Genomic DNA, 27,803 nt, shown 5'->3' with positions numbered 1-27,803 from the left:
TTTTGAATCATGGTCTTGATAAGTATTCATAGGGTGAAAAAGAAGAAATGTGGGGATATTGGTTGATTGATTAGAAAAGAACAATGGTGAATATGACTTATTCAATTTGGAAATTGTATGGGATATGAGTCACTTTGCCTATAAACACCTCACCTAACCAAAGAGCTCTCATTGCAACCTAAAGAAAAGCCCTTGTTGATCATTATTTATAACACATTGAAGTATAGAGAGTTAGGATAAATGGCAAGCTTATGGTAGATTGCATACATTGTTTCAATTTGAGTGCAAACACGCCCAATCTAAACACTTGAGAGTTGAGTGCATCATTGAAACATCCACATTTGTGAGGATTCAAGCTTGGAGGCCATAATATTGAACTCTTCATCACTTGTGATTTCTTGGAATGCATTTCTACTTGTGATACATTTTTGAAAGATTTTTGAAATTGTTGAAGCCCTTGAAATGACACCAATTCATTCTCACATGTTTGTTATCTTTTATTTCTCTTCTCTTTGTTGTTTGGGGACAAACAACGCTTTAAGTTTGGGGGCTTGACAAACATGGTTTTCGTACCTCAATTCCACATGATTTGTTGTCATTTTCCTTCATGTTTTGTTTGCCAATGCGTGTTTGTACCATAATGTTGAGTTTTATGAAGATTTGATGTCTTGGTGTAGTTTTGGAGTAATTTCAGGAAAACTCAAGGATTAATTGGAGGATTTTGAAGATATGAGATTGAAGTACGTCTCGAGAGGAATCCGTGAGCGCAAACGGCGACCAAATCCGAGTCCGGACGAGGGAGAACGGAGCAAAACGAGCGGACTGTGCAAAACGCCCAGTACCCCGCGGTCACCACCCGCGGCCGCGGGGTGGGACCGCGGGTCAGCTGTTCCCGACTCCAGGAGTCACCCGCGGTCACCACCCGCGGCCGCGGGGCGGGACCGCGGGTCCCCTGAGCATCCCCCACGTTTGAAGGCCGCGGACGCGGGCCGTGACCGCGGGAAAAGGGCGGGGTTTCCCCCAAGTGGGCCCCAGACGCGATTTTAGCCCCAAAACTCCATTTTTCCCTTCTTTTCTAACATCATTCACAAAACACACCCACTTCATCTTCCCCAACTCTCCAATCCCAAACCCTAGCCTCCATTCTCTACCATTTTTTCTCTCTTCCACACACAAAAACAACACCAAAATCAAATAAAGAAGGGGAAGACTTGGAAAGGAGCTCATCAAGACTACATGATTGAAGATCAAGATTATAGGATTTGTCTATGAATCTCTATCTCTCTATATCTTTATTTATGTTTTCTTATGACTTGAGATTTGCTTTTATTATGAATATGCTTGGCTAAAATCTCTTATCTTAGGGATTTGATTAGATGGATTTGTAATGGATTGATTTCTTTGTTTAATATTTATATCTTGATTGTGCTTATTGTTATCTTTTCAAGTCCTAGATTTATCTCTTGTATGATTGGTTGGCCACCTTTTGTGCATTTCTAATTTGTGATTTGAATCGGGAGAGGATAATTACAATAGATTAGGAGTTTGATACATATCATCTCAATAAACCGGGAGGTTGAGAGTTGGGTGAGGGCTTGTTGATCCTTTGTGCTCTTGGGAGTTATAGGTTAGAAATTGACCGGGGATGGCAATTATGACCCGTAATCTACTGTTTTAGTCGTCCGGGAGGGGGCTAAAACTAGTGGGGAGATCGCCCTAGATAAGTAGGCCATATCAAGATTTAAATTGATTTAGATTGAAGTTCATTACGATCTATCGAAATATAGTCCCTAGGATAACTTTCATTCAAGTCATTCCCCAATTTATTCACTAAGTTTATGTTATTGTTATTTACTTTTCTTGCTTTATTTAGTTTTGTTTTAGTTATCAACACCTCTTGAACTTTGGTTGTCTAAATAGATTAAAAACAACTTATTAATAGTGTAAAGAAGTTTAAATTCACCAATCCTTGTGGAATACGACCTTGCTTCCCTATATTGCAACTACACCGTGCACTTGCGGCGTAGCGAAAATATTAGCGAACACCAGGCTCTGATTATGGTTTTTCTGTCTTATCCTTGTTCTGTTTTAGAACTGTTTTCGTTCTTAACTCTTAAGTACAAGTTTTTAGGTTCTATTGTTAAGGGGGAACTGTTTTCACCCCATGTTTAGAACTTGTACTGTGAGTTCAGTCTTTTTGCTGTCTAGAACTGCTGTGTGGTTTTGGCATCATCGAAAATGGGGAAATTGTTGGGAACCTTGTGGAATATCCTAACCCTTGTTTTGATAATACCAAAAATCATAGGACTTAATTGTAATAGACTAGAATTGTTTTGAACTCAAGTGTTAGAGTTCGTTTCTAGTTTAGTTTGCGGTGTCGAAGACTGAAGACTGAAGACTGAAGAACGAAGGACTGAAGACTGCAGATACCAACTGAAGTATTAGTTGAAGAATCAGTTGAAGACTGATTACTTAATGCGCGCAAAGGACTGATACTAAAGTCAAGTATCAGTTAACATTCCTCCTAGGACTGATCTTCCAACGTTCAGAGGAAGCCACGTACTCACAAAGTACAGCCGCATTAAATGCAGAGATCTCAAGATCTTATCTCTGCAGAGGTCATTCCTATCTGGGGGTTACTTTTCAGAGACGTCACATCTCTTGTCCATCAAAGAGAGCCGTTTCCACCCAGACAAGGAACCTCGAAGATTGAAGCCTCAGCCCAAATTCGAATTGTTCTCCAACGGAAGAAATCTTGAGGACGATTTACGCCAACGGATCTATTCAAGAGTTCTCCTACAAATGGCGCTCGAGGATCACTTCAACCTTCACCGATTCAACAACATAAGCTGAAGCTCTGCCGAAATTGCTACTCAGCCTTAAGCTTAAACTCCCCAAAGCTTGAATCGAAGAAGAGAATTCCAAAGCCAAAATCAGTCACTGCTGATTACATACATTCTCTTAGACCCTAGGCATATATCTGTTTACCCAGAAGCCAAAGGTCAAACTTGCTTAAAAGAACTTGTTCTTTGTCAATCGAGCCAACCCATCAGGTTACTGGCTATACAAGTTGCACGCTATTTGGGTTGAAATTTTTTTGGGCTATATAAATTCTCAACCCTAACCCTAAACTATTGGGTTTCAGGCTTGCCCATTAGGTTAGTCGAGCTCAAAAAATTACAAAAACGGATTATTTTTTGTGGACCGGGGGGGGGGGGGAGTATGCAACTCTTAAAGGGATAAAGATGCATAAATTTTTTCTTAAAGATTATCATTTTCTAATTTTTACATCTAAATATTTATGTTAAATATTAAATTAGAGACGCAAAGAAGTAAAATAATGAGTAAGACTTTCGAATATTTAATCAAAAAATACTCTCTCCGTCCCACGAATCTTGACACATTTCCAAATAAGGTAATAATTATTACATTCTCTCTCCTACTTTATCACTTTTATTACTTTCTCTCTTCTACTTTATTACTTTTATTATCTTCTCTCTCCTACTTTATCACTTTTATACTTTATTAACTATACACTTAAAATATTAATCTACAACTCCTTAATTCTCGTGCCGAAACCAAACGTGTCAAGATTCGTGGGACGGAGGTAGTATTTCACAGTCTTTGGAAAAAATCTTATTATACTAACTTTCAGAAGCAAAAATAGCGAAGTTGGAAAATCAAATAATGAGAATTTTTTTTTATAAAATCAGGCGATTACATTATTTTTGGGTCAACCCTATAGTGCTCGGGTTATTTTCGAGCCAATCCTATCGGATTGCGGGTTATTTTTGGGCCAAGTCTATCAAACTGAAATTTTATCGGGACTGAAATTTTATTTGGGCCAACTTACGGAATTTGAGCTAGATTGACATCTCTAAACCCTAATGAAATTTAGGGATTCTATTATTTTTTCTTTATATTATTTCCTTTATTTTTATTTTTGTAATTTACTAGTGTGTACGCTTCTCTTTCTTTTTATTTTTGAAACATGTGTTTTTTCTATTTTTGTGTATTAAACTTAAGGGGTTATGGCTTCCCCCCAGTATTTGTTTTTTTAAGGGGGTTTTAGCGAGGCCTCATCCTTAGTCTGCTCTTTGTTTGTGACCTCAAGGGTTTTTTAGGTATTTTTTTTTCTTTTTAATATAAGCCGCATTCTCATCATTTAAAGGGGTTATGGCCAAAAAATATACGAACATCGAAAAAATTTGTAAGGTTCGCCTTAACTTTCAATTAAGCCAAAAAAATACTATATGAATTTATATTTTTGTTGCAGTTTTCACCTGAATTTGACCTTCAACGAAATTAGAGCTTAATTAACAGTCGAAATTAAGTCAAATATGTTAATTTTTACCTTCTTAGATGTTGGGAACCCCATGGAATATCAGGTTTTATTTTGATGATACCAAAATCCTTAGGTTTAATTTGTAGTAGACTAGAACTGTTTTGAACTCAAGTGTTCGAGTTCGCTTCTAGTTTAGTTAGCAGTTCTGAAGAATGAAGACTGAAGGACCGAAGGACTGAAGGACTAAAGACTGAAGATACTAACTGAAGTATCAGTTGAAGAATCAGTTCAGAACTGATTGCTTAATGCGTGCTCCGTGGACTCATAAGACTGATACTAAGTCAAGTATCAGTTAAACATTCTTCCTCGGACTGAACTTCCAACGTTCAAAAGAAGCCACATGCTTACACAGTACAGCCGCATTAAATGCAGAGATCTCAGGATCATCCCTCTCTGCAGAGGTCATTCCTATTTGGTAGCTACTTTATTAGAGACGTCACATCTCATGTCCTTCAAGAGAGCCGTTTCCACCAAACAAGGAACCTCGAAGATTGAAGCCTCAGCCCAAATTCGAAATGCTCTCCAACGGAAGAAATCTTGAAGACGTTCTCCGTCAACGGATCTATTCAAGACCTCTCCAATAAATAGCGCTCGAGGATCAACTTCAATCTTCACCGATTCAACGACCTAAGCTGAAGCTCTGCCGAAATTGCTACTCAGCCCAAAGCTTAAACTCCTCAAAGCTTGAATCGAAGAAGAGAATTCCAAAGCCAAAATCAGTCACTGACCTTAGGCATATATCTGTTTACCCAGAAGCCCAGGTCAAAACTTGCTCCAAAGAACTTGTTCTTTGAAGTCTAGTTGGCAAGTTTTTCAAACCTCATTTCGTAAGAAAGAAACCGAGTGTTTGAGTGAAAAAGGAGTTCAGGAAGGTACTCTGACTCCGTGAGATCCTAGTGCAAGGTCGTGCTAGGAGTGAGAAATCCGACGCGAGTGAAGCGTGGGTACTGAAGAAAGGTCTCTTTAGTGGAACGGTTGTGTGCACCCGGCAAGCACACGGTTCGGTTTGCAGTGCACCAGTTAAGCACTTGCGGAGTGGATTGTTGGTCTGATCAACCGACCGTGGATGTAGGAAAGTGTTTTCCGAACCACGTAAAATTCTTTGTGTTATTTACAGCTTTCAGTCTTTACATTCTTATCTGTGTTCTTACTCTTGATAAACTGAATACTGAATAACTGCAATGAGAAACCTAAGACTAACAACGTGCTCAACCGAGGCTATTACGAAACAAGTTTATTTCCGCTGTGTGTGATATCAGTCTGACTGATCTATCCTCTGATAGTCAGGAAGACTTATATCATCTCTGTTTTAGCAAACTCGACTGAAGCCCTTACGTGCATCAGTTAAGTTCCAGCAACTTAACTGATAACTCCTTATTGAAGAGTTTTCAGTATCAGTCGTCTACCCTGTTTGGTCAAAACTCTTTTCAGTTAACAAGTGTCATAGTTTGCGTGTAAAGTTTCGTTTTGATCTCAATCTTGAGATCCCTCTGTTTTTAGAGGAGAAAGCAAAAAATAGTCCATAGGTGTATCCCCCTCATACACCTATTCGAGACCCTCCGGACCTAACATTAGACCTGTGAGCTTCAAAATACTCCTCATCGTCAGAAGTTAGACCAACATAAGGTGAACTTCCGACTGTAAACTAAGCTCTAATTTCGCCGAAAGTCAAACCCAGGTGAAAATTGCAACAAAAATATAAATTCATGTATTTTTTGACTTAATTGAAAATTCAGGTGAAAAATACAACTTTCCAAAGTTCATGTATTTTTTTTTGCCATCATCCCTAAACTTAATTCACACTTAAGTCACTATTTTTTTTGGGTCATTAGTTTGGACTATTTATTTAATTTTATTTATTATATACCCAAGATTATTATATATTGTGTGGCTTATTCATTTAGTTTAATTAAAGTTATTCTTTTATCTATTATAACTACAAAATTAATAATGAAAATATTTATTTATTTATCTAGTATGACGAGTAATACGTTATAATAATAATGTGTAATGCTAATTTTCATTATCAAATACAATTTTTAACTGTTTAGTAACTATAATTATCATTAAATTTTATACAAAGTTAAAAATATACGTTTTTAAATTTAAATTTTTATTGAGTAATTGATTTGAATTATTTTATTTTATTTTTAAAATATATTTTGACTATGTTTAATATTAATATTTATCTTTTAACGCATCATTAAATTTCAATGCTCGCTATGTATCGCTCGGCAAGCGTAAGTAGTTTATATTAAAAATCACCTCTTATTCCAAAGTATGCATGTTTTTAGTAACATCTCACACTTTTAATAATCATACATTATTATCTAATAAATTGACTTCATCCTCAAATCTAGGATGAATCCACTTTTTATCCACTAGTCTACCTCCCGCGCTATGCGCGGTGAATGTGATTTTAGACTCGTATAAGGTAGAGTTAAGTTTTAGACTCAACGGAAAATTTATGAAAAAAAATGAAGAAAATCCAGCTAGTAACTAAAAAATTGTATGTGTTGTAAATTTAATATATTATCAATAAATATAAATATTTTCAAATTTATTACTTTTATTAATAAAAAATAAAATATAAAAATTTTAGAATATACATGCATTGCATATATACTTCCTCCGTCTCATAAAAACATACATAGTATAGGACGGCACAGGTTTTAAGAAATCCTGTAAAATATAATGTGAGTGGATAAATGGTCCAACGTTAATTGTGATGTATAGAGGGAGAATTATTATTATAAATAGAATATGCATATTTTTATGGCACAGACGAAAAAGAAAAATTATGCATATTTTTATGGAACCGAGGAAGTATTTTTTTGGAGCTTCATATTTAATTTTGACAAACTTTCTCGTCATAGAGAGCTATGTTGTTGGATAAAACTCTCGCCCAGTTGGACCCAATACTTCCCATCCCCTCTCCTCTCCTCCCCCATTATTGCTCTTTCTGCCCTCGTCAATTTGACAAAGTGTCATTTGCATACATAAAAATATCATTTACTTATATACAAAGTATCATTTATTTTTATAAAAAATATCATTTGCGAAGTATCACTTGCATTAGAGAAAAATATCAATTTTGTTATTAAAAAGGTCATTTGTAGTGTATCATTTATTTTTATACAAAATATCATTTGCTTTTATAAAAAATCGCACAAGGATTATCACGATACCTCACACAATATATATGAAACACTTTATAATTATTAATTTAATATAATAATATTAAAATTAATATTTATAGATTTAAAATAATAGCAAACAACAAAATACAAATACATATAGATTCAAAAAATATAGTGAGATAAGTCTAGATAATTTTGAAATATCAATAATCACAAGATATAGAAATTTATTTTAATTTAATACCCGTCAAGATAATTGTTCTAATATATAAAATAAAAATATTTTATTTAATAATAATAATCCTGAACAAATCGATAGTGCATTATAATGGTTAATTGTAAAATAAATCATGAATTTATACTTATTTGCAAATTCAACCTTAATTTTAAACTTCTGCAAATAAAAATTAAATTTTTATAATTTTTGCAATTGAGATTTCCTAATAGAAAATTAAAATATATCGTACTGTAATATTAATAGTTTTATGCTTAATTATACTCTAAACGACGCCGCTTATGTTCTCTTTACCGGATCTTAGTCAGTGGTGGAAATGTACGCGTGCACACCTTTTTGAATATATTTTTAAGAAAAATATTTATAATAATTAATCAATTAATTGGATAATAGTTTGAGAAAATATGTGTACATGTTTATGAAATAAAAAAATATATTAAAATAACATATGCATTTTATATGAGAAGAAAGAAATAACTAATAAAATTAAAATAACATCTACATTTTAGAAAACATCTATGTATATATATAACAGGAGAAGTAAATGTTCATATAATTGTAATTTATAATTTTGAAATAATTTACTATTCAATAACATCTATACATACATTAATAAATATTTTACCGAGAAAGTACATGTATATACATTTTTTTAATATAAAGTTTGGGAAATTAATCATTTGGATGAGAATTTGAGAAGTTCATGTATATATAATTGTAATTTATAATTTTGAAATAATTTACTATTCAATTAATTAATCAGATTATTAAATTAGTGATTCTTAAAATAAATTTTAATATATAGTATATTATCATTTTATGATAATTACATAATATGCTATTAATGATTTTTTTGAAATAAAATAAATAAAAATACACAATTTGATAATTTCAAAAAACTGAAATACGGTTCTAATTTAAAGTGAAAATATTATTACTTTGACGGTTTGTTTTTTTTTAGTTTGTCGGCAGTTTTTTATTTTTTAAGTGGAGTGACTATTGAATTTCATTTTTATTTTTTAACTACTCATTTTTTTCAATTCCAAAATTACCCTTCAAATTAAATTTATTGACATTTACTTTGCTTTTTATATATATAAAGATTCTGAAAAATCATGTAAATTTCAAGTTGTGAATACAACTTTTCTTTACCACAAAACTGATTCGTCCTAGATCTAAAACGAACTCAATTAATTGAATGCTAATCCGTCCTTATCAAAATTGCATGACATTTATTAGAAAACATACACGATTTGGGTGAGAAAGTGATATACGAGCTTATTGGAATAGTTGATTGCTTAAGAGTTGAAATGCGACTTGATTTAGATGTGAAACCTGAAAAGGTGGACTATTTATGAAGAAACCAAAGGATGCACGTTCAGTGTCGTTTCACCTAAATACTCGGCCGTTTTGGACCGGAACAATTAATGCTACCATATATATTAATATATCTTCAAGGTTGATAAACTTGCCACAAATTTCAATCACTCAGCTATCCTTTGTTGAAACTCTTCACTTGACTTAAATGAATTCGATATTATATAAATTAATTAACAAAACCGCCCAACATTCAACCAATTTATGCACAACCAAATTAAACAATTAGAAATTATCCTCAATTTTTCAAATAACATATTTGACCATTAAAAAACACACCGGCTTCTGAAATTACTCTATCACAGTTCACAACCTAAAAATCATTTAATTATTTTATAACTAAATAAATTGTATGACAAAATGAGTAGCACTAAAGGAAGTCTCACTGTAACAGCAACAAAACATAAGAAAAGTAAACAAATAACATAGTAATCTAAGTTACCTCAGCTCTCAATCATCAATATTGCTGTATTGTAGTTTCTGTAGATGTGAGAATCACACAAACTTGCATAACTGCGAAACGCCAGGTAAGTTGGCATGTATGTGACTAGCGTAATAAATTCTGAATACGTTTGATGCTTTTAGCTTGTCACATCCGTTGATCGAGAAATCAACTTTGTGGTGCTGGTTCAGGAGGCCCCCTAGCTATTGGCATCGAATCACGGGAACCCCGTGACCTCGGCTTTGCATAGTCCACAAAAACAACGCGCCCATTGAGTTCCTGCAGCAAGCAAAGTCATGTTAATTGAGGCGCGAGTTCGAAGGGGAAAAAGAAAGAAGAGAGAACAGGCTAACCTTTCCATCCATTTCTGCAATAGCTTTCTCAGCTTCATCTTCTGATGCATAAGTAACAAATCCAAAGCCCTTTGATCGATCTGATACTCTGTCCATCACAATTTTAGCTGGCAAAATGAATGTAATCGAAGTCAAGAGAGTTGGCCAATGGAAAGGGTAAACTAATAGTCATAGGAAATACACCTTCGATAACTTGACCGTGTTGAGAAAATGCCTCAGACAATCCCTGTTCGGTTGTGTAGAATGAAAGGCCTGCCACACACACACACAAAAAAAAAAAAAAACTTTGGATAGTTACTATAATTCAAGTATAAGTGTAAATCAGTGGGAATAATTTGGTGGAATTAGTTTACCAACATAGCGTCAAGACTAATATCTTGATCCCGTAAAAACCAACTTATAAGCAAGTATATCAAAGTCCCACGTAACAAAGAGGGTTTGAAACATTCTCAAATTAAGTTGATCATATTAAGGATGAAATGGACTTGGAAATGGCCAACATGGCAGAGCTTTTATATAATAAGCATGGATATGTTGAGCAACTTTCAGCGTATCTTACACGGGCCATGCTGAGGAAAGCTAGGCAGGTTACGGGTTCAAAATGCTTTAGCACCACTAAGTACATTATTGGAAAATTAGCTCATGAAATTGATGAAACAAGCATGCTCACAAGATTTTAAAGTATGAACAAGTGATATAAATATTTGAATTTAAATCCGAAAACAATGCTCAAGCCTAAATTGGAGTCAATTTTCACTTGACAGCTTAGAGTTAGAGATGCTTGTGTGCTTTCACTTAATCTGACTGAATTATAAATTAACAATAGATTATACCATTATAATCTGGAAGATATCTTGAAAGGTGAGAACTTTTCAGAACTATAATCAGCAAGTATTACTAATTCAAATGGATTCATTGATGATACTAGAGACTAACAATTTCAAATTGTTCAGGGTGGATAAATCATGGACTATTTATTGATGACAGAATGCCAGAACTGGTAGTTGAATCGTCGAGAAGAGCTAATCAGTTCTAAGCTGATTGATCTAATGAGATTAGGCAATTATATTCTAGGACTCTGCAGGGAAGGATGCCAAACTTTAAGCCTCTCACTTAATTTGGTAAGCTTAAACCCGAGCTCGTGCTTGGTATCTAGCTTGTGTTGCCTTGTTTGACACCCTTTTCTCCCGAGGATAACCTAACCCAGTAACTTACACTACATGCTTTGTGTGTAATCCATGTAATCGCATAACATTCTTCTTAAGAACCCTCGGCATCTCAAGCATCTTCTTAGAACAAAGAGAATTGAGAAAGTAACAAGAAGCTTCATCTCATGTAACAAAGGCTGAAAGTTTCAACCTGCAACAAATCCCATTGTAGCCTGCGATTGAACTCTTAACATAGAGTATTACAGTTCCACTACCAGTCTTGAACTATATATACATAAATCAATGCGAGCTTTGACCGAATATCTAACAAGTGGAAGAGAGCTCCATCCCAAAACTCCCAGCCACGTACCATTGAAGGAAGAAATAGAAATGGATATTTCAAATCTCAAGGAAAATGAACCAATGCCTCCCTATATTTGCTTTTACAGACAACAGTTTAGCCCTCACCCAGCCCCAATTATAAGCTCACAGTCAATTATAAGCCCTCACCCAGCCCCAATCACTAGCCACCATAAGAGGTATTTCAAATAAAAGAACACAAATTTAAGGTCACATAACTGAAACTGAAATCTTCAACTATCATCATTCATCAGACCCTTAAAATGTAGTTTTTCAAATTGAAGTCTCAAGAAACTATCATAAACCCCAAGCAAATGGACATAATTAAACAAAGACGATGAACATAAGAATCACACATAAAGTTATCGATGTAATCTTCTAGCACGTAAATATTTGAAGGAAAGAAGTGCCAATTCTCAGGTACTTACCTCCGACGAAGAGCTTGGATGCTATGCCTCTGTTAAAAACTAAGAGGGCTGGAATTACTGAAGATGGCGAGACAATATTTGAACTGGATTTTGTAAGGTGAGAGGAAAAGATGATGTTATTTGACAGTTTCCTCATGGCCGCCATGGTCGATGGCTTCATCGTCTGTGTAACACTTGGTTGAGAATTATCAGAGGTTTAGGTTCCTGAAATTGGGGTCCTTTTCTAATTTCAAGTAAACGGTGTTGCCTGTTTGTTAAAAAGACAAATCTATTTATTATATAAAGCCAGGATAGTTTTAGCAAAAATACATAGTGAATTAGTGTAAAAATACCACACAGTTCCCGCCTTTTATTTTTAGCCTCACAATTTTTTTTTTGTTTTGCGTGATATGTATTGTGTGCTGCATGTGCCTTCCATATATACACTAATTAATGCTCATTTAATGTTGCTGCAGCCTGCACATTGTTGGGCTCGAGAAAGGACTCTCTCTATACATCTCCATATTTTTTTTTCTTCTCCGATAAATACTCATTATCTTCATTCTCCGAAAATAAGACTAAAGTAAATATTTTTACTATTCCACATGGGTGCATTTAATGATTACACTATTCAACATATCTTTTTCAATTTTTTTTTTACAATTGCTGTCATACCTTATATAATATAAATATATAATATACAAGTATACATTTAAAACTATAAATTGAGGGGCTCAAGACAAGTATTGCAGAGCACCATTATACAAAACTTAGCCTCGAAGATATCTTCTTTATATTTCCCCTCTCACGAGCCATTTTTCTCTTCATGCTTCTCTTCCTTTTTTCTTTTGTTTTCGGCAGCTTCCATTTTTCTCTGTATGCTTCTCTTTCTTTTTTTCTTGCTTCAATGTGTGCAGCAGCTCTCTTTCTTTTTCAGCAGTTTCTTGCTTATATGTGTGCAGCAGCTCACTTTCTTTTTTGCTCCTCTTCTTTTCTTTGGCAACTTCTTGATTCAGTATCTGCACGTTCTATTTTTTGTCAGCAGATTCAAGAAGCTTCTTTTCTATCTTTAATGTTGGCAAATTCTTGCTTGAATGTCTACAATTTCTTTTCTCTAAGCTTCTAGCTTTCGTTTTTTCATTTCTTCATAAAAGCTTGCATCAATTTCTGCATCTTTTTGACTTTCTGTATCTATACTTTGGTTTATAATAGCATCTTACATCATTTTATTTCTTCTCTCTCTTTATGTGTTTCTGTACCTATTTCAGGTCACTGAAAAGTGCCATGTCAGCACTCAATTTGGGGATTTTTGAAAACCATGCAAAATTGATCAGTTGGTTAAGTTAAGAAAAAAATTGATAAAAAAAAAGTTCACGGCAAACTTCAAAATCGACCCAAAGTTAATGATTTTTTACGTAATTAACCCAAAAATATATTAAGTATTTTATCTAACAAAAAATTTCTAATTCATAACCCGTGCGTAGCACGGGTGCGGCACTAGTAAATAATAAAAACTAAAAATGAATAAATATTCCTATTTCCAATTTGGGAAGCGAATTTACGTCTAATAACGTAGCCAAAACCAAAGATGGAAACATTTTACGAACCTGAGAGAAGGGAGGTCGGAGCGGGAGGGCGGGAGGGGACCCACGAGGGTGGCGACTGCTGTTGTGAGAGCTGGAGAGGTCGAGGGTGGCGACTGTTGCTGTGCAGACTGCTAAGGGAGTTGAGAGGGAGGGCCCAGCGGCGTTGGTGGGTGCAGAGGGAGATGGGTGCGGTTGGACGATGCTCTGATCGCCGGAGAGTGCAGAGGCAAACGGGAAGGGCCAAGGGGCCGAAGGCAGAGGAGGGCGCGGTGGCGCTGTGGGAGATGGGCGCGGTGGGATGAGGCTCCGGTCGCCGGAGGGTGCAGAGGCCGACGGGAAGTGGCTGAAGGGCGTGGAGGGCCTGGAGAAGGAGGCGTGAAAGTTGAAAATTGTTTGAGTCCGACCAGCCCTAGTTTTTTATAATTTTTTAGTAAATGTAAATACAAAATTAAATGTATTAATTAATTTATAAATTAAACCGGTTAATCGGTTTAACGGGTTAACCGACCGGTTAAACCGATTAACCAGTTAACCCCAATAAAAATAACCGATAACTGACCGGTTAAATCGATTAACCGTGTAACCCCAATAAAACTAACCGATAATCGGAACCGGAACCGAATTACCAGCCCTACCCTAACGTAGCCAATACGAAACCTTTTAATTGTCAAAAATATAATATGAAAAATTTAACATTTTTAATGTTAAAATGATTTGCTTACCATTACCAACACAATAACATTAGCTTTATTTTATTTTATTTTTCATTTTCATTTTCAAAATTAACAAAAACTAGTAAAAAAAATAAATAAAACTTAAATTTTGGGTGAAACTCATTCACTCACTCATAACCATCTTATTCTCTAGCACTAGCTAACCTATTAGGTTGAACTGATTTTGATGAGAAAATCATCATTGGTCACTTGTAGCTCTTTCTGGCGAGGCTCATGCGTCACTTGCCCCTTTTTCCGTCGAGTCACATTCTCTTAATCTCCTATGTTTTTAAATTTGTATGTTGAGAATTTTTGAAGATAAAATTTACCCCCTCCATCCCCCATAAATATGCATAGTTGACTACGGCACAAGTTTAATAAAAAATTGTTTGGAGTATTATAGTGGAGAAAGGGTTCCACATTGAAGAAGCGTTTGGTAGCTTGGAATATGACGGATTAGCAAAGGTATACCGGCTTAACCTTGTGTTTGGTAGCCTTGATACGCTTCACGCATGGCCCAAAACTGAAGCGCGGCCCGGGTTAATTCTACTGTTTCGCCTGGCTTACCTGACCGCCACCCCCCATCGATTACCGTTATCCACAATGTACAGTAATCTAATTCAATTTCGCCATTGCCCTAATTGCCCTCATCTATGACATTCAAAAATTCCTCTACTCATTGACCCCGCCCGCCCATATTTCTTTTATATTATGTTGATACTTTGTCGTCTCTTCGAAGAAGAAAGTCGAAGGCTTTTATAGCCAAGGTAAGTTTGTAATGGGCACGGGAGAAATGATACTCCACCCCTTGATCTTTCAATGTTTTGCTTTTTTGTATGATTTCCATTGACTAGGGTTTTTTTTTTTCTATTTTAAATTCCGAATCGAGCTTCTGGGTAATTTGGGGTGAGGAGTTTAAATCTAGCTAGGGTTTTGAATAGATTTGATTTTCAAATTTGTTAGCACATTTTTTCGCATTTTGGTGATTAAGATTCGTTGTGGTTTTTCTGTGTCCCGTTGAATTTCTGTGGAAGTTTCAGTGTATGTTTCTTGTTAATCTGCGAATTACTGTGGATGTTGCTAAATCAAATCGAGTTTTCATCTAATATGTGTGGTTTAGACCTGGCTAGGGCTGCGAATATCCATGGATGTTTCTAAATCGATAGTTTGATCTAATGCTCATATTTAAACTCATTTTTTTCTTCCGTGAGCATGAATATCCAGCTCATATATTTTACGGCCATTATTCACAGACCATGATGTCTACAAGTTTCATTTTAATTATACAGTTGAAGATCTGTTTTAATTCAACAAACATGAAAATTTTTGGTGGTATTACTTCGAAAATCTTTATATAAATGTGATGGCTTCGATGGTAGTTGAATCAGATGGCATGGTAACCTGTGGTGTGTCTTGTTTGCTTTTTCAACTGTATTGCTTTGGCTATTTGCCTGAAGTTTATGGATTTATTTCCTGTTTGCTTGAGCTAATAAGCTTCGATTATAATTTACCTTATTTTGTGTATTGCACATTATTAACTAAGTTGCAAAATTGTTTTGGTGGTTGATAGTGTCCAACATATTCGCGATTGAATTGCTTGCATTAGGTTAGCTCAGACTAGACAACACATAAGGTAATACTCTGTTGATTTGGATGGTATTGTTTGGCTTTTTATTTCGAATATTGGTTCAGCTGATTATTGATTATGCTGTTTGGCTTGTTATTTGTGTGATTCGGCTCTGCTTTATGACACACTCGTGTTTGTTGGTGTATGAATGCCAATGGTGTATGATCAAAATTTGCAAATAACAACAACAATTCTTGAATTTTTGTTTATGCATTGTTTTTATTTTACTGCACTTGTTGTATCATGAAAGAGGGTCATAATGTTTCATGTTACGTTGCAGATACAATTTCAATTTTCCTTATTTCTTGCATAAATGTCGGACACCGAACGTAGCCTTGAATATGATTATGTGTACTTGTTGTTACAAGAAGTACTACGTCAACATATTTTACAACTAGTCATAGTGGTTGCATACATTACAAAGGTTAGAACATGTAAGAGAAAACGTAACACACCTGCTGCCAAGTATGGAATGATCCACTGAATTCCGAATTAAGTTAAGCATTTAAGTAGAATGGTAGGTGTGACTGACATTGATTGTGTATTGAACTTGCGTATGGATCGTAACACATTTGGGCAATTATGCCACATATTAAAGGAGTTAGGGGGCTTAGCTGATGGGCAATATTCTAGCGTAGAAGAATAAGTTGTAATGTTCTTATCAGTCTTAACACACCACAAAAGAATAGGGTCGTTAGATTCAATTTTTGGAGGTCGAGACAAACCATATCCCACTATATCCATGTGGAATTAAGGGCACTTTTGAGGTTACACATGATTTTGTTAGTGAAACCCGAACCTGTCCTTGAAGATTGCACAGACCCACGGTGGAAATGGTTCAAGGTACACATGAAAATTCTAGTTATGTCCAATGCAATAGCATAAAACAAGTGCTATAACAATATTAATTATTTGCTTCACTTCTTTTGTGATTAGGGCTGTTTAGGTGCCTTAGATGGTGATAACATTCATGTTTCCATGGTTTTTAATGTTCTTGTGATATTAATTTTATAGGAAATTGAGTGTTGGATGATTGTTTTGTGCTTTTATTGCTTAATCTTGTGAACTATGTTACTTGCTCGAACTTTGATGGATTTTACAAGCTTTTTGAGATAGAATTTGGAAATATTATCAGAAATAGAAGTTATAGTTCGTCTTAAGAGGAGTTCGTGAGTGCAAACGGATCATAAATCGGAGTTCTAACGAGAAAGTTATGGCCAAAACAAGAAAGTTGCGCGCAGTAGTGAATAGTATTGACGGAAATTTCCAAATTTTCGGGAACTTTCGGGTTTTTTATATTTTCTCAGTATTTTCGAGTTCTACACTGTATTTATCCCCTGTGTCTATATATAAGTCCTCTTTTGACCTATTCAGGGTTCCAAACTTTACTTTTCAGTTCCCAACTTTATTTTTTCAGTTCCCAGCTTTTATTTTTCAATTTCATAGCTTTAAAATTTTATTGCTTTCCAGTTTTCAAGGCTTGGATCAAGATTGAAGATTCAAGCTGCTACAATCGTTCTTATTCAGTTTTTTATATATTTCAGTTCTTCCAATTGTGTTCTTTTTAATTATGTTCATGTCTTATTTCATTATGTCTGGCTAGTTTCGTTTAGCTGATTTTAGGGTTTGTAAATAGTTGATTGAATTTACGTTATTTATTTGTTAATACCTTTGTGCCTTCCAGTTTATGATTCATAATTCCTGGTGCTTGATTTCTTGTGGATTATCTGGCCAATAATTTGCATGTGTAGCTATTCGGTTTGAGACCTAACGGAGATAACTGTTTAGCGGATTCAGGAATGTATGATATGATTTTAACCTTGAGACCTAGCGGAGATAGGTGAATCATAGGGAGCTATTCTTAGGAGCTATTGGGAGTTAGTAGATTTTCTTGAGACCTAGCGGAGATAGATAATTTACTAATCTACGATCGTTACTGCTCTAGCGAGAGTGATTGATTAATTGAGTGATCTCTCATCATAACTGGATTAAACTGATACATAAGATTAATAGATTAATTTCGTAGATTTAGTTAATGAATTTACTACCCTAGGATCAGTTGTCTTTAATATTTGATTTTTTCTACGTACTTCTATTTGTTGCTATTTGAGTTTAGTGTTAATCAAACCTTCTTTTTATTCGTTTGCCTGTCTACTGTTTTAGTTTGTTTAGGAGATAGCTAGGGTGATTTCGGTTTTTCAGTCCCTGAGGATACGATACTCGATTACTTGTTGCCTGCTACAATTACCTGTATTAGTTGCAGTTATTTTTGTTGCTAAGAAATTAGTGATCAATTTTTTGGCGCCGTTGCCGGGGACTGATTAGAAGTTTCTTTAATATTTTCGATAGGACTTAGCAGTACTTCAGGCTTTTACTGTTTCTTTTTATTTTTTTTAATTCTCATTTTTTTCAGGCACTGCATACGATGGCTACTGATGAACAAATTCGCGCTCTACAGGAGCAGCTGCAGCAGTTATTGGATGCGCATAAAAAGCTAGACGAGCAGAAGCAGCCTCCGATTAATGAGGCATTCATACCGCAGTATATTTACCAGAAACCTCCACGTGTCAATGTCAATAATTTCGAGCTGAAGACTGGTTTGATCACAATGGTCCAACAGAACCAGTATGAAGGGTACGCGATAGAGGACTCTTATGCGCATCTGGCGCATTTTCTGGAGCTGTGCAGCACGGTGAAGATGAATGGTGTTCCCAATGACATTATCCGTCTTCGTCTTTTCCCTTTCTCACTGCGGGATAAAGCGAAGTCGTGGTATCATATACTGCAGCTGGGAGAGAATACCGTGTGGGAGGATTTAGCTCATGCGTTCCTACGCAAGTTTCATCCGCCTGGTCTTACCTTGAAATTGAAGATGGACATAGTGCAGTTTCAGCAGTATGAGGGGGAAAAGCTGGCGGATACTTGGGAGCGATATCAGGAAAAGCGCAGGAAGTGCCCAAGCCATGGATTTGATGAAGGCACGCTTGTGATCATGTTCAACAATGCCTGTGGGGAGAGAACACAGATGCATATGGATACAGCTGCAGGAGGTTCTCTGCTTCAGAAAGGCAGTTCTGAGGCGTGGAACATCATTAAGAGTATGGCTGCTACGAGTTTTCAATGGCCATCAGAGAGAGTGCAATTGAAAAAGGTTGCAGTTGCTTCCAGTTCTGATCCTATGGCAGCGATGGTTACACAACAGGCAACGATGGTTATACAGCAGGCAGCGATTGCTACGCAGCTGGCAGAGCTGACTACTAAGATCAGTGAGTTGAATGTTAAACATCCTAAGCAAGCTGTGAAAGACCCATCAGGCTTGGAAAACGTCAATTATATCAATGACAGAAATTATGGGAATTTTCAGCAAGGACAACCAGGAGTATATAGCAAAGGTCAGTAGTATCAGCCGGGTCAGTAGCAGTTCCAGCCAGGAGGACGCCCGCATCCGAATCTTTCTTATGGCAACCCAAACAATGCTGTGCAATCTCCACCATGATTTTCTATTTCTAGTGGGGGAGTAATCAATGAGCCAAAGAAAGATTCGATGGAGGATATGATGAAGCAGATGCTCATGAAGATGACTGGGATGGAGACAAATGTGGGAAATAAGATATCTATCATGGAAAATAATTTCTCAGCACTTTCCAAGCAAGTGTAGATGTTGGAGACTCAAGTTGGTCAGATGGCCAACCAAGCAGCTGCGCAGCACAAGCCGGGCCAATTCCCAAGCAACACTACTGTCAATCCTAGGGGCCAATGCAATGCTATTTTCGATGGCACATTGTCTCCAAAAGAGATGAGGATGAGCAAGGAGAATGAACAACCAAGTGAGGAACCATACAAGGCTCCTGTTCCACTTAGGGAATACATCCCAAAGGTTCCATTCTCCCGTAGGCTGATAAAGAGGGAGGTGCTTGAAGAGCAATGGGCTGTGAAGCCGAGCAAAAAGGTGGATGCCAAGGAAATAATCAAGTTGGAGGTCCCCCATTGCAAGAATGAGAAAAAAATTGCCAATCCCGAGGAGACAGAGCATAGACGTATAGTGGATGAGCTAGAGAGACTACTCGAAGAATTGGACCGACGTGCATAACCTCAAATTCTCTCACAATTGCAGGATCCCAAGGATAATGAAGAAAAGACAATTGTTCACACCAAGAAGATGGGGGATGAGGATAAGAAAATCTCGCAGGCGAAAGCTGTGTGCACTGAGCTGCCAATGAAGCTACTTTCGAAGAAGAAAGATTCGGGTAGCTTCACCATTGAGTGTGAGATTGGAGGAGAGCTCTTTCCCGAGACTCTTTGTGATTTAGGGGCTAGTGTCAATGTGATGCCCATCTCTGTTTTCAAGCGGTTGGGAATTAGAGATCTCAAGCCGACCTCGATGGAGATTCAGATGGCGGACCGATCAAGAGTGAAGCCAAGAGGAAAGCTTGAAGACATCTTTGTGAAGGTTGACAAGCTCGTCTTCTCTACGGATTTCTTGGTCCTCGATATTCCCGAAGATGCAAATCCGCCGTTGATTCTTGGTCGATCATTCTTAGCTACGGGGCGAGCTATAATAGATGTGCCGAATGGAAGCGTTATCTTTCACGCAGCTGATGCGCATGAGTACTCTGTCTCTGTTCGTGTTAGGCGGTCTGTCACGCCCGCTGCGTTTGATGTTCATTGAGACCATGAGGTATCGTCGAGCTCTAGACGTTAAATTAAGCACTTGTTGGGAGGTAGCCCAACTGTTTTTCTTTGTTATATTTTTCTTTCTTTTAGTTTCTTTTTGTTTCTTTGTTTTGTTTGGGAGTTTAGTGTAGTTGAGCTTGGAAGATGCGGGAACTCGTGCCTTGTTCATACTACCACCTTGGAGCATGTGTTTCTGTGAGTAGTGACATACATATCATCATCCCTCCAAACTTATTTTCGAACTTATGTTGTGTAATAAGTTTGGGGGAGGGGGTGAGAGTAGATATGTGTATCACTTTTATTATTTTTGTTGGCTTTATTGTTTTATCCTGCTTGGTTGGTGATGTGTGTTTGTTTTATTTTTGAGTTGATTAATGCTCCATTAGATTTCTGGTAAGATGTCAATGATGATTTCTGTGAAAAAAATTTGGAGTTTGATTTTCTTTGATGATTTAAGCATAATTGGAACTAAATTGCATAATTCTAGAGTGATTTTGACCTTGACTTTTGGACGTTGAATAAACCTGTGAGATTTTGAGCCATAACTGATTATCATACACAGTTTATTTTTTTGTTGTGAGTTTTGTCATGCATGTGGTGATCTTCTAGAACTTGCCATGGTTTCTGTATCGAGGTTGCTGTTGTGCCCAAGATTAGGAGATGATTTTAGGCCATTTTGTTTGCCACATATTATCTCAAACACTATCCTTAACGAAAAATTATCCTTTGTTATCCACTTTGAGCCTATTTAGCTTTTATTCTTTAGCCGAATGATAGGGGTGATGAAGTATATGGGGATCCTTGTGTGGTGATTCATAGTGGGTTGTGAAAAAGAAGGGATGATATTGTGCTACTATTTACTCTTATAAGCTCTAGAAAGTTGTGAAAAGAAAAAAAAAATATTGAGAAAAAAAAGAGAAAAAAAAGATAAGAGAAAAAGTGTGAAGTCGAGTGTACATTGATAAATTTGTTAGAAAATCGACTTTGTGTGTTGGAAATAAATGGAGAGCATAAAAGAGTGTTTAGTTATGTTTTGTGATGATTAAATCCTTTGAGTTGTGTTAATTATGGTGGCATAGTTGGGAGGAAGATGAAATTTATTCCATACTTGATTTGTGAAGTTATAAGGTGTTGGTGTTCTTAATTATTTTGAGTCACTTAGCCTATATTTCCCTACCTTAACCAATGCCCCTACATTATAACCCAAAGAAAAAGACCTTTTTGATCTTAGTCCTGGCACACTATTAGCGATGGAGATTGTAGACGATTGGCAAGCCTATGGTAAGTGATCTGCATTGCATTGAATTCGATGAGAGCATACACGTCCTATACGTTCCATCAAATTGAGAGTTGAGTGATACACATACTTTGTGAGATTCAATTGTTTGGAATGTCAAGGTTGATTTTGCTATAGGTTGTGTTTATTGGTGAATTTTGTGCTTAATTATTGAGGATTTGAGAATTCTATCATTCTTTATCTTTCGGAGGCATCGATGAGCTAGATTTCTTACCCATTCGTGTTATTGATTGTGTTCTTCTCATTATTCGAGGACGAACAATGGCTTAAGTTTGAGGAAGTTGATAACACTCGTGTTTCCATGGTTTTTAATGTTCTTTTGATATTAGTTTTATAGGAAATTGAGTGTTGGATGATTGTTTTGTGTTTTTATTGCTTTATCTTGTGAACTATGTTACTTGCTCGAACTTTGATGGATTTTATAGGATTTTTAAGATGGAATTTGGAAATATTATCAGAAATAGAAGTTGTAGTTCATCTCAAGAGGAGTTCGTCAGCGCAAACGGATCATAAATCGGAGTTCAAACAAGAAAGTTATGGCCAAAACAAGAAAGTCGGGCGCATCAGTGAATAGTGTTGACGGAAATTTCTGAATTTTCGGGAATTTTCGGGTTTTTTATATTTTCTCAGTATTTTCGAGTTCTACACTGTATTTATCCCCTGTGTCTATATATAAGTTCTCTTTTGACCTATTCAGGGTTCCAAACTTTACTTTTTCAGTTCCCAACTTTATTTTTTCAGTTCCCAGCTTTTATTTTTCAATTTCATAGCTTTAAAATTTTATTGCTTTCCAGTTTTCAAGGCTTGGATCAAGATTGAAGATTCAAGCTGCTACAATCGTTCTTATTCAGTTTTTATATAATTCAGTTCTTCCAATTGTGTTCTTTTTAATTATGTTCATGTCTTATTTCATTATGTCTGGCTAGTTTCGTTTAGGTGATTCTAGGGTTTGTAAATAGTTGATTGAATTTATGTGATTTATTTGTTAATATCTTTGTGCCTTCCAGTTTATGATTCAAAATTCCTGGTGCTTGATTTCTTGTGGATTATCTGGCCAATAATTTGCATGTGTAGCTATTCGGTTTGAAACCTAACGGAGATAACTGTTTAGCGGATTCAGGAATGTATGATATGATTTTAACCTTGAGACCTGGCGGAGATATGTGGATCATAGGGAGCTATTCTTAGGAGTTATTGAGAGTTAGTAGATTTTCTTGAGACCTAGCGGAGATAGATAATTTACTAATCTACGATCGTTACTGCTCTAGCGAGAGTGATTGATTAATTGAGTGATCTCTCATCATAACTGGATTAAACTGGTACATAGGATTAATAGATTAATTCCGTAGATTTAGTTAATGAATTTACTATCCTAGGATCAGTTGTCTTTAATATTTGATTTTTTCTACGTGCTTCTATTTGTTGCTATTTGAGTTTAGTGTTAATCAAACCTTCTTTTTATTCGTTTGCCTGTATACTGTTTTAGTTTGTTTAGGAGATAGCTAGGGTGATTTCGGTTTTTCAGTCCCTGAGGATACGATACTCGATTACTTGGTGCCTGCTACAATTACCTGTGTTAGTTGCTGTCATTTTTGTTGCTAAGAAATTAGCGATCATATGGCACTTATATAAACGTGATGGTTAGCAACAGTGATAAACCGAAGTATAGGACGAGGAATGGTCAAATATCAACAAACACTTTAGCCATTTGTGACCGGAACATGAAGTTCGTGTATGTGCTCCTTGGGTGGGAAGGCTCGATTGCAGATTCTAGGATTTTACGAGATGCTTTAAATAGAGCTCATGGTCTCAAGGTGCCAAAAGGTATAACTAATTCATCCCATTATCCAGTCTTAGCTCCCACCCCGTAAATGTGTTTCGTCTAGTTCATTTCAATCAATGACTCATGTCCCGTTATTTTTGTTTTGTTTCCAAAACGCTAGGAAATTACTTCCTCTGTTCCATTACATATGTCCCATTGCTTTTGGGTATGAAGATTAAGAAATGTGTAATTAGTAGATAAAGTGAGTTGGTGGATGTATTGGGATTTCTGAAAGTGGGTATAGAGAGAGATAGAGTAAGTGGTGGGCCCATTAGTTAATTAGTCTTTTAATTATTTTCCAAAAAATGAATGAAACATTTATAATGGGACATCCCATTATGGAAAGTGAGACGTTTGTAATGGAACGAAGGGAGTACTATTTGTGTGACAATGGTTGTTTAGCCCTATTTTGTGATGAATTTTTGGGTGTTTACGTGTTATATTGACTTTTATTTTGGTCTCTTTCACTTAAGAGTTGAATGATTTGAGCTTTTGTGCTAATTTTGTTGTCTCAGGATTTTGTGCTCACATTGATTGATATGTGGACAAAATTAAAGTCAGAATTTAGTTAAATGGTCTGAAGAAGAATCGAAGTTCGTCTCGATACGAGTTCGTAGGAGAAAACGGATCTAAAATCCGACTTGAAACGAGGGAGAACGGACCAAAATAAAAACGCTGCGCATTGCAGTGGCCGGCGCCCGCCGTGCACATTTTGGAAGAATCAGCGAAGGGAGTACACGGCGGCGCCATATCACGGCGGCCGCCGTCCATGGGGACGGCGGCCGCCGTCCCTGGACGTTTTCGGAAGTTACGTTTTTCCATTTTAAATCCGAATTTTAGGGTTTCTGCCCCCATTCTCGACCCATCCAGCCTCCAACTCCATTTTTACTGTATTTTCTTAGAGTTTTGGTAGGGAGAAACACATTAGAAACTCTCGGATTATGCTAGATCGTCGTTTCCTTTAATCAATTGTATGTTCTATCTATTGAATTATCGAATTCTACAAGCTTTCTTGGTTGCTCTTTTCCTAGATAATTGAACACGTTTTGATAATGATATTTAGCATTGATTTATGCTATGTTAATCTTATTGCCTAGTTAGTATAGTTAGATTGTTGGTTGATTTGTTAGAGTAATACTCCGTTGAAATTGTGTAGCTTTTCGTTTACATGTTCCTTAGGATAAATCATGATTAGTGTTTGCCATAGATTTGCATGCTTGTTTATTTCCCTTGCCTAGATAATTATTGCTTTATGATTTTGGATTTCATTATTGCTTTCTAGATTGTTAGATTAGAACCCTAGTTCTTTATGTTGTCGTATTGCTTTCTTTGCCTTCTTCCTATCTTTCGCCTAGATAGATTCATATGCTTAATTTTAATTACGCATTAGTTAATCGGAGAGAGAGTGTCAGACCCAACCTTCTGATTAGAGTGTTTAGGTTTAATTCCTGTTTTCTGTGCGTAGCATGATCAGAGCCCTGTTTAGCCATCCTTAAGAGACGACTTGGGTTAGCTTATTACACTAGGACGACCTCGTACGATTGCGAGTCAATCCCTTAGGTGTTTTGGGTTGAGTCAAATTTTGGTGCCATTGCCGGGGAAGGCTTTAGGCGTTTGGTTGTGCTACTTTGTTTTCCGTGTTTATTTTATTTTTATTTTTGCTCGGTTATTTTCTTTCTCCCACTGGTGCGTTTGATCTGTTTTGTTGAGTGTTGTGTTGCTAGGGAGTTAAAGTCTTAACAGGAATTTGACATTCTACTTGACAACAGTCACCGTGCACGCGAGGTGCTTGAAGCCTAGGAGAGAGTACCGAGTCTCTTTTGTCTAGCGTTGGAGTTGAGGAGATGGCAGGAAGAAATTTGCAGTACATGGGGGATTTTACCCCGCCTGTCATAGAGGCCACGAACTCAGCTATTGTGCTCCCCACTGCAGTCAGGAATTACAACCTGAAGCCCAATGATTCAAGTCTGCTCCCCCTCTTTTATGGGCTGCCGAATGAAGATGCCCTGCAGTTTATTCGGGACTTCTGCACCCAAGTGCAAACTTTTCCACTGTTGGAGATCACAGAAGATCAGTTGAAGCTTAAATGTTTCCAGTATGCACTTAAAGATCGGGCAAGGACTTGGCTTCTCTTCTTACCGCCTAGTTCTATCACTACTTGGGGTGAGGTCTGTGAGAAGTTTATGTTGAAGTTCTACCCAAATCACAAGACACAAGAGATTAGAACTCAAATCATGAACTTTGTTCAAGGAGCCGACGAGCCACTTCATGAGGCTTGGGAGAGATTCCAGGAGCTCCTCCGCCAGTGCCCGCAGCATCAGTTAACCCTAGTGATGTTGATGCAACTCTTTTATGACGGGTTGCTGCAGACTTCTCAATTTATGGTGGATAGCACGGCAGGAGGCAACATTACCCGGAAGACAGCTGATGAACTCAAGGAGATCTTCAACATATATACTTGCTGCGAGTTCCCAACAAAAGTCGGTAAGAGGAAGGAGGGTTGAAGCTATTGCAGTAGCTCCAAACAATGAGCTTCAGAAGTAAGTAGCGGACTTGATGAGGCAAGTACAACACCTCAAGATGAACCAGGTGGAGGCTCCACCCGCTCACGCGCCACCAGCAGAAGGTTGTGGCATATGTGGTGAATATGGCCATGGAGCCAACGAGTGCCATAGGATGGGCGAGCGCACTTATGAAAGAGGAGTAGAAGTCTTTGCTGCACAAGGGTATTCGAGTAGCCAACTCCAGGGTCACATGCAAGGACACGGGCAGAGTTCTCAATACTGTCAATTCCAGCAGCCTATGGGTTATCAGAACCAGCAGCAGTTCTACCCACCTCAGCAGCACCAACCTCCAGGCCCCTTATTTGAAGATCAGATGCAAGCTTTCATGCAAGCTAGCAAACAGGCTGTTAGGTCCTGAGGGTCTCGAATAGGTGTATGGGGGGGGGGAGGAATACACCTATGGGCTATTTTTACAACTCCTCAATAAGAGGGATCTTAGTCAGAGATCAAAACGAAACTTTACACGCAAACACAGACTCCTGTTTTACTGAAAACAGTTTTGACCAAACAGGGTAGACGACTGATACTGAAAGCTCTTCAGTAAAGAGTTATGAGTTAAGTTACTGGAACTTAACTGATGCAAATAAAGGCTTCAGTCGGGTTTGCTAAAACAGAGATGATAACACTCTTCCTGACTATCACAAGATAGATCAGTCAGACTGATATCATACGCAGCGGAATTTAAACTTAGTTTCGCAATAGCCTCAGTGTAGCACGTTGTTGGTCTTTAGATTTCTCTTTGCTGTTAATCAGTGTTCAGTTTATCAATTGAAATAACATAAGTAAGAATGTAAAACTGAAAACTGTAAACAACACAGAGACTTTTATGTGGTTCGGAAAAATCCTTTCCTACATCCACGGTCGGTTGATCAGACCAACAATCCACTCCGCAAGTGCTTAACAGGTGCACTGCAAACCAAACCGTGTGCTTGCCGGGTGCACACAACCGTACCACTGAAGAAAACCCTTCTTCAGTACCCACACTTCACTCGTGTCAGATTTCTCTGCTCAGCACAACCCGTGCTAAGACTTCTCACTCAGAGTCAGAGTACCTTCCTGAACTCCGAATCACTCAAACACTCTTTTGGGGGGGAGGTTTGAACGAGTGCCAACTATACTACAAAGAACAAGTTCTTTGAAGCAAGTTTGACCTTTGGCTTTTGATCATTAATTTCTTAGCAACAAGAACGACTACAACTAACACAGGTAATTGTAGCAAATAATCAGTAACCGAGTATCGTATCCACAGGGACTGACACAACGAAACAACTCTAGCTATCTCCTAAACAGACTATAACAGTAGACAGGAAACAGAAAGTAAGGAGGATTTAACTAGAACTAAACTCAAACAGTAGCAAATAAAAGCACGTAGAAGAATCAAATATTAAAGACAACTGATCCTAGGGTAGCAAATTCATTAACTAAATCTACACAATAAATCTATTATCCTATGTACCAGTTTAATCCAGTTATGATGAGAGATCACTTAATTAATCAATCACTCTCGCTAGAGCAGCATGATTGTAGATTAGTAAATCTCTATCTCCGTTAGGTCTCAAGAAAATCTACTAACTCCCAATAGATCCTAAGAATAGCTCCCTATGATCCACCTATCTCCGCTAGGTCTCAAGGTTAAAATCATATCATACATTCCTGAATCCGCTAAACAGTTATCTCCGCTAGGTCTCAAACCGAATAGCTACACATGCAAAC

At 36.9% G+C, this 27,803-nt stretch overlaps 1 protein-coding gene across 1 annotated transcript; it reads right to left on the bottom strand.

The window, feature by feature from the left end:
- Nucleotides 1–9,402: 9,402 nt before the first annotated feature.
- Nucleotides 9,403–13,816, bottom strand: LOC130996695 (small RNA-binding protein 11, chloroplastic). Its single transcript, XM_057921992.1, has 5 exons — nucleotides 13,415–13,816; nucleotides 11,829–12,075; nucleotides 10,076–10,144; nucleotides 9,893–9,999; nucleotides 9,403–9,818 (listed from the first exon to the last, which is right to left on the bottom strand). The coding sequence occupies exons 2-5, from the start codon at nucleotides 11,986–11,988 to the stop codon at nucleotides 9,708–9,710; spliced, it is 447 nt and encodes a 148-aa protein (XP_057777975.1). The 5' UTR covers nucleotides 11,989–12,075; nucleotides 13,415–13,816; the 3' UTR covers nucleotides 9,403–9,707.
- Nucleotides 13,817–27,803: the final 13,987 nt, after the last annotated feature.

The sequence above is a fragment of the Salvia miltiorrhiza genome, chromosome 8, assembly GCF_028751815.1.
Source record: "Salvia miltiorrhiza cultivar Shanhuang (shh) chromosome 8, IMPLAD_Smil_shh, whole genome shotgun sequence".
In the NCBI taxonomy this organism is placed as follows: domain Eukaryota; kingdom Viridiplantae; phylum Streptophyta; class Magnoliopsida; order Lamiales; family Lamiaceae; genus Salvia; species Salvia miltiorrhiza.
This window is presented reverse-complemented; position numbering and strand designations above follow the sequence as displayed.

Bases quoted from the DNA above. Each gene is read 5' to 3' on its own strand.
- LOC130996695 (XM_057921992.1), bottom strand. From the start codon at position 11,988: ATGAAGCCATCGACCATGGCGGCCATGAGGAAACTGTCAAATAACATC. The intron at 10,145-11,828 runs GTAAGTACCTGA...TGTGTGTGGCAG, and splicing joins ATCCAAGCTCTTCGTCGGAG to GCCTTTCATTCTACACAACC. The intron at 9,819-9,892 runs GTTAGCCTGTTC...TGCTTGCTGCAG, and splicing joins TTGCAGAAATGGATGGAAAG to GAACTCAATGGGCGCGTTGT.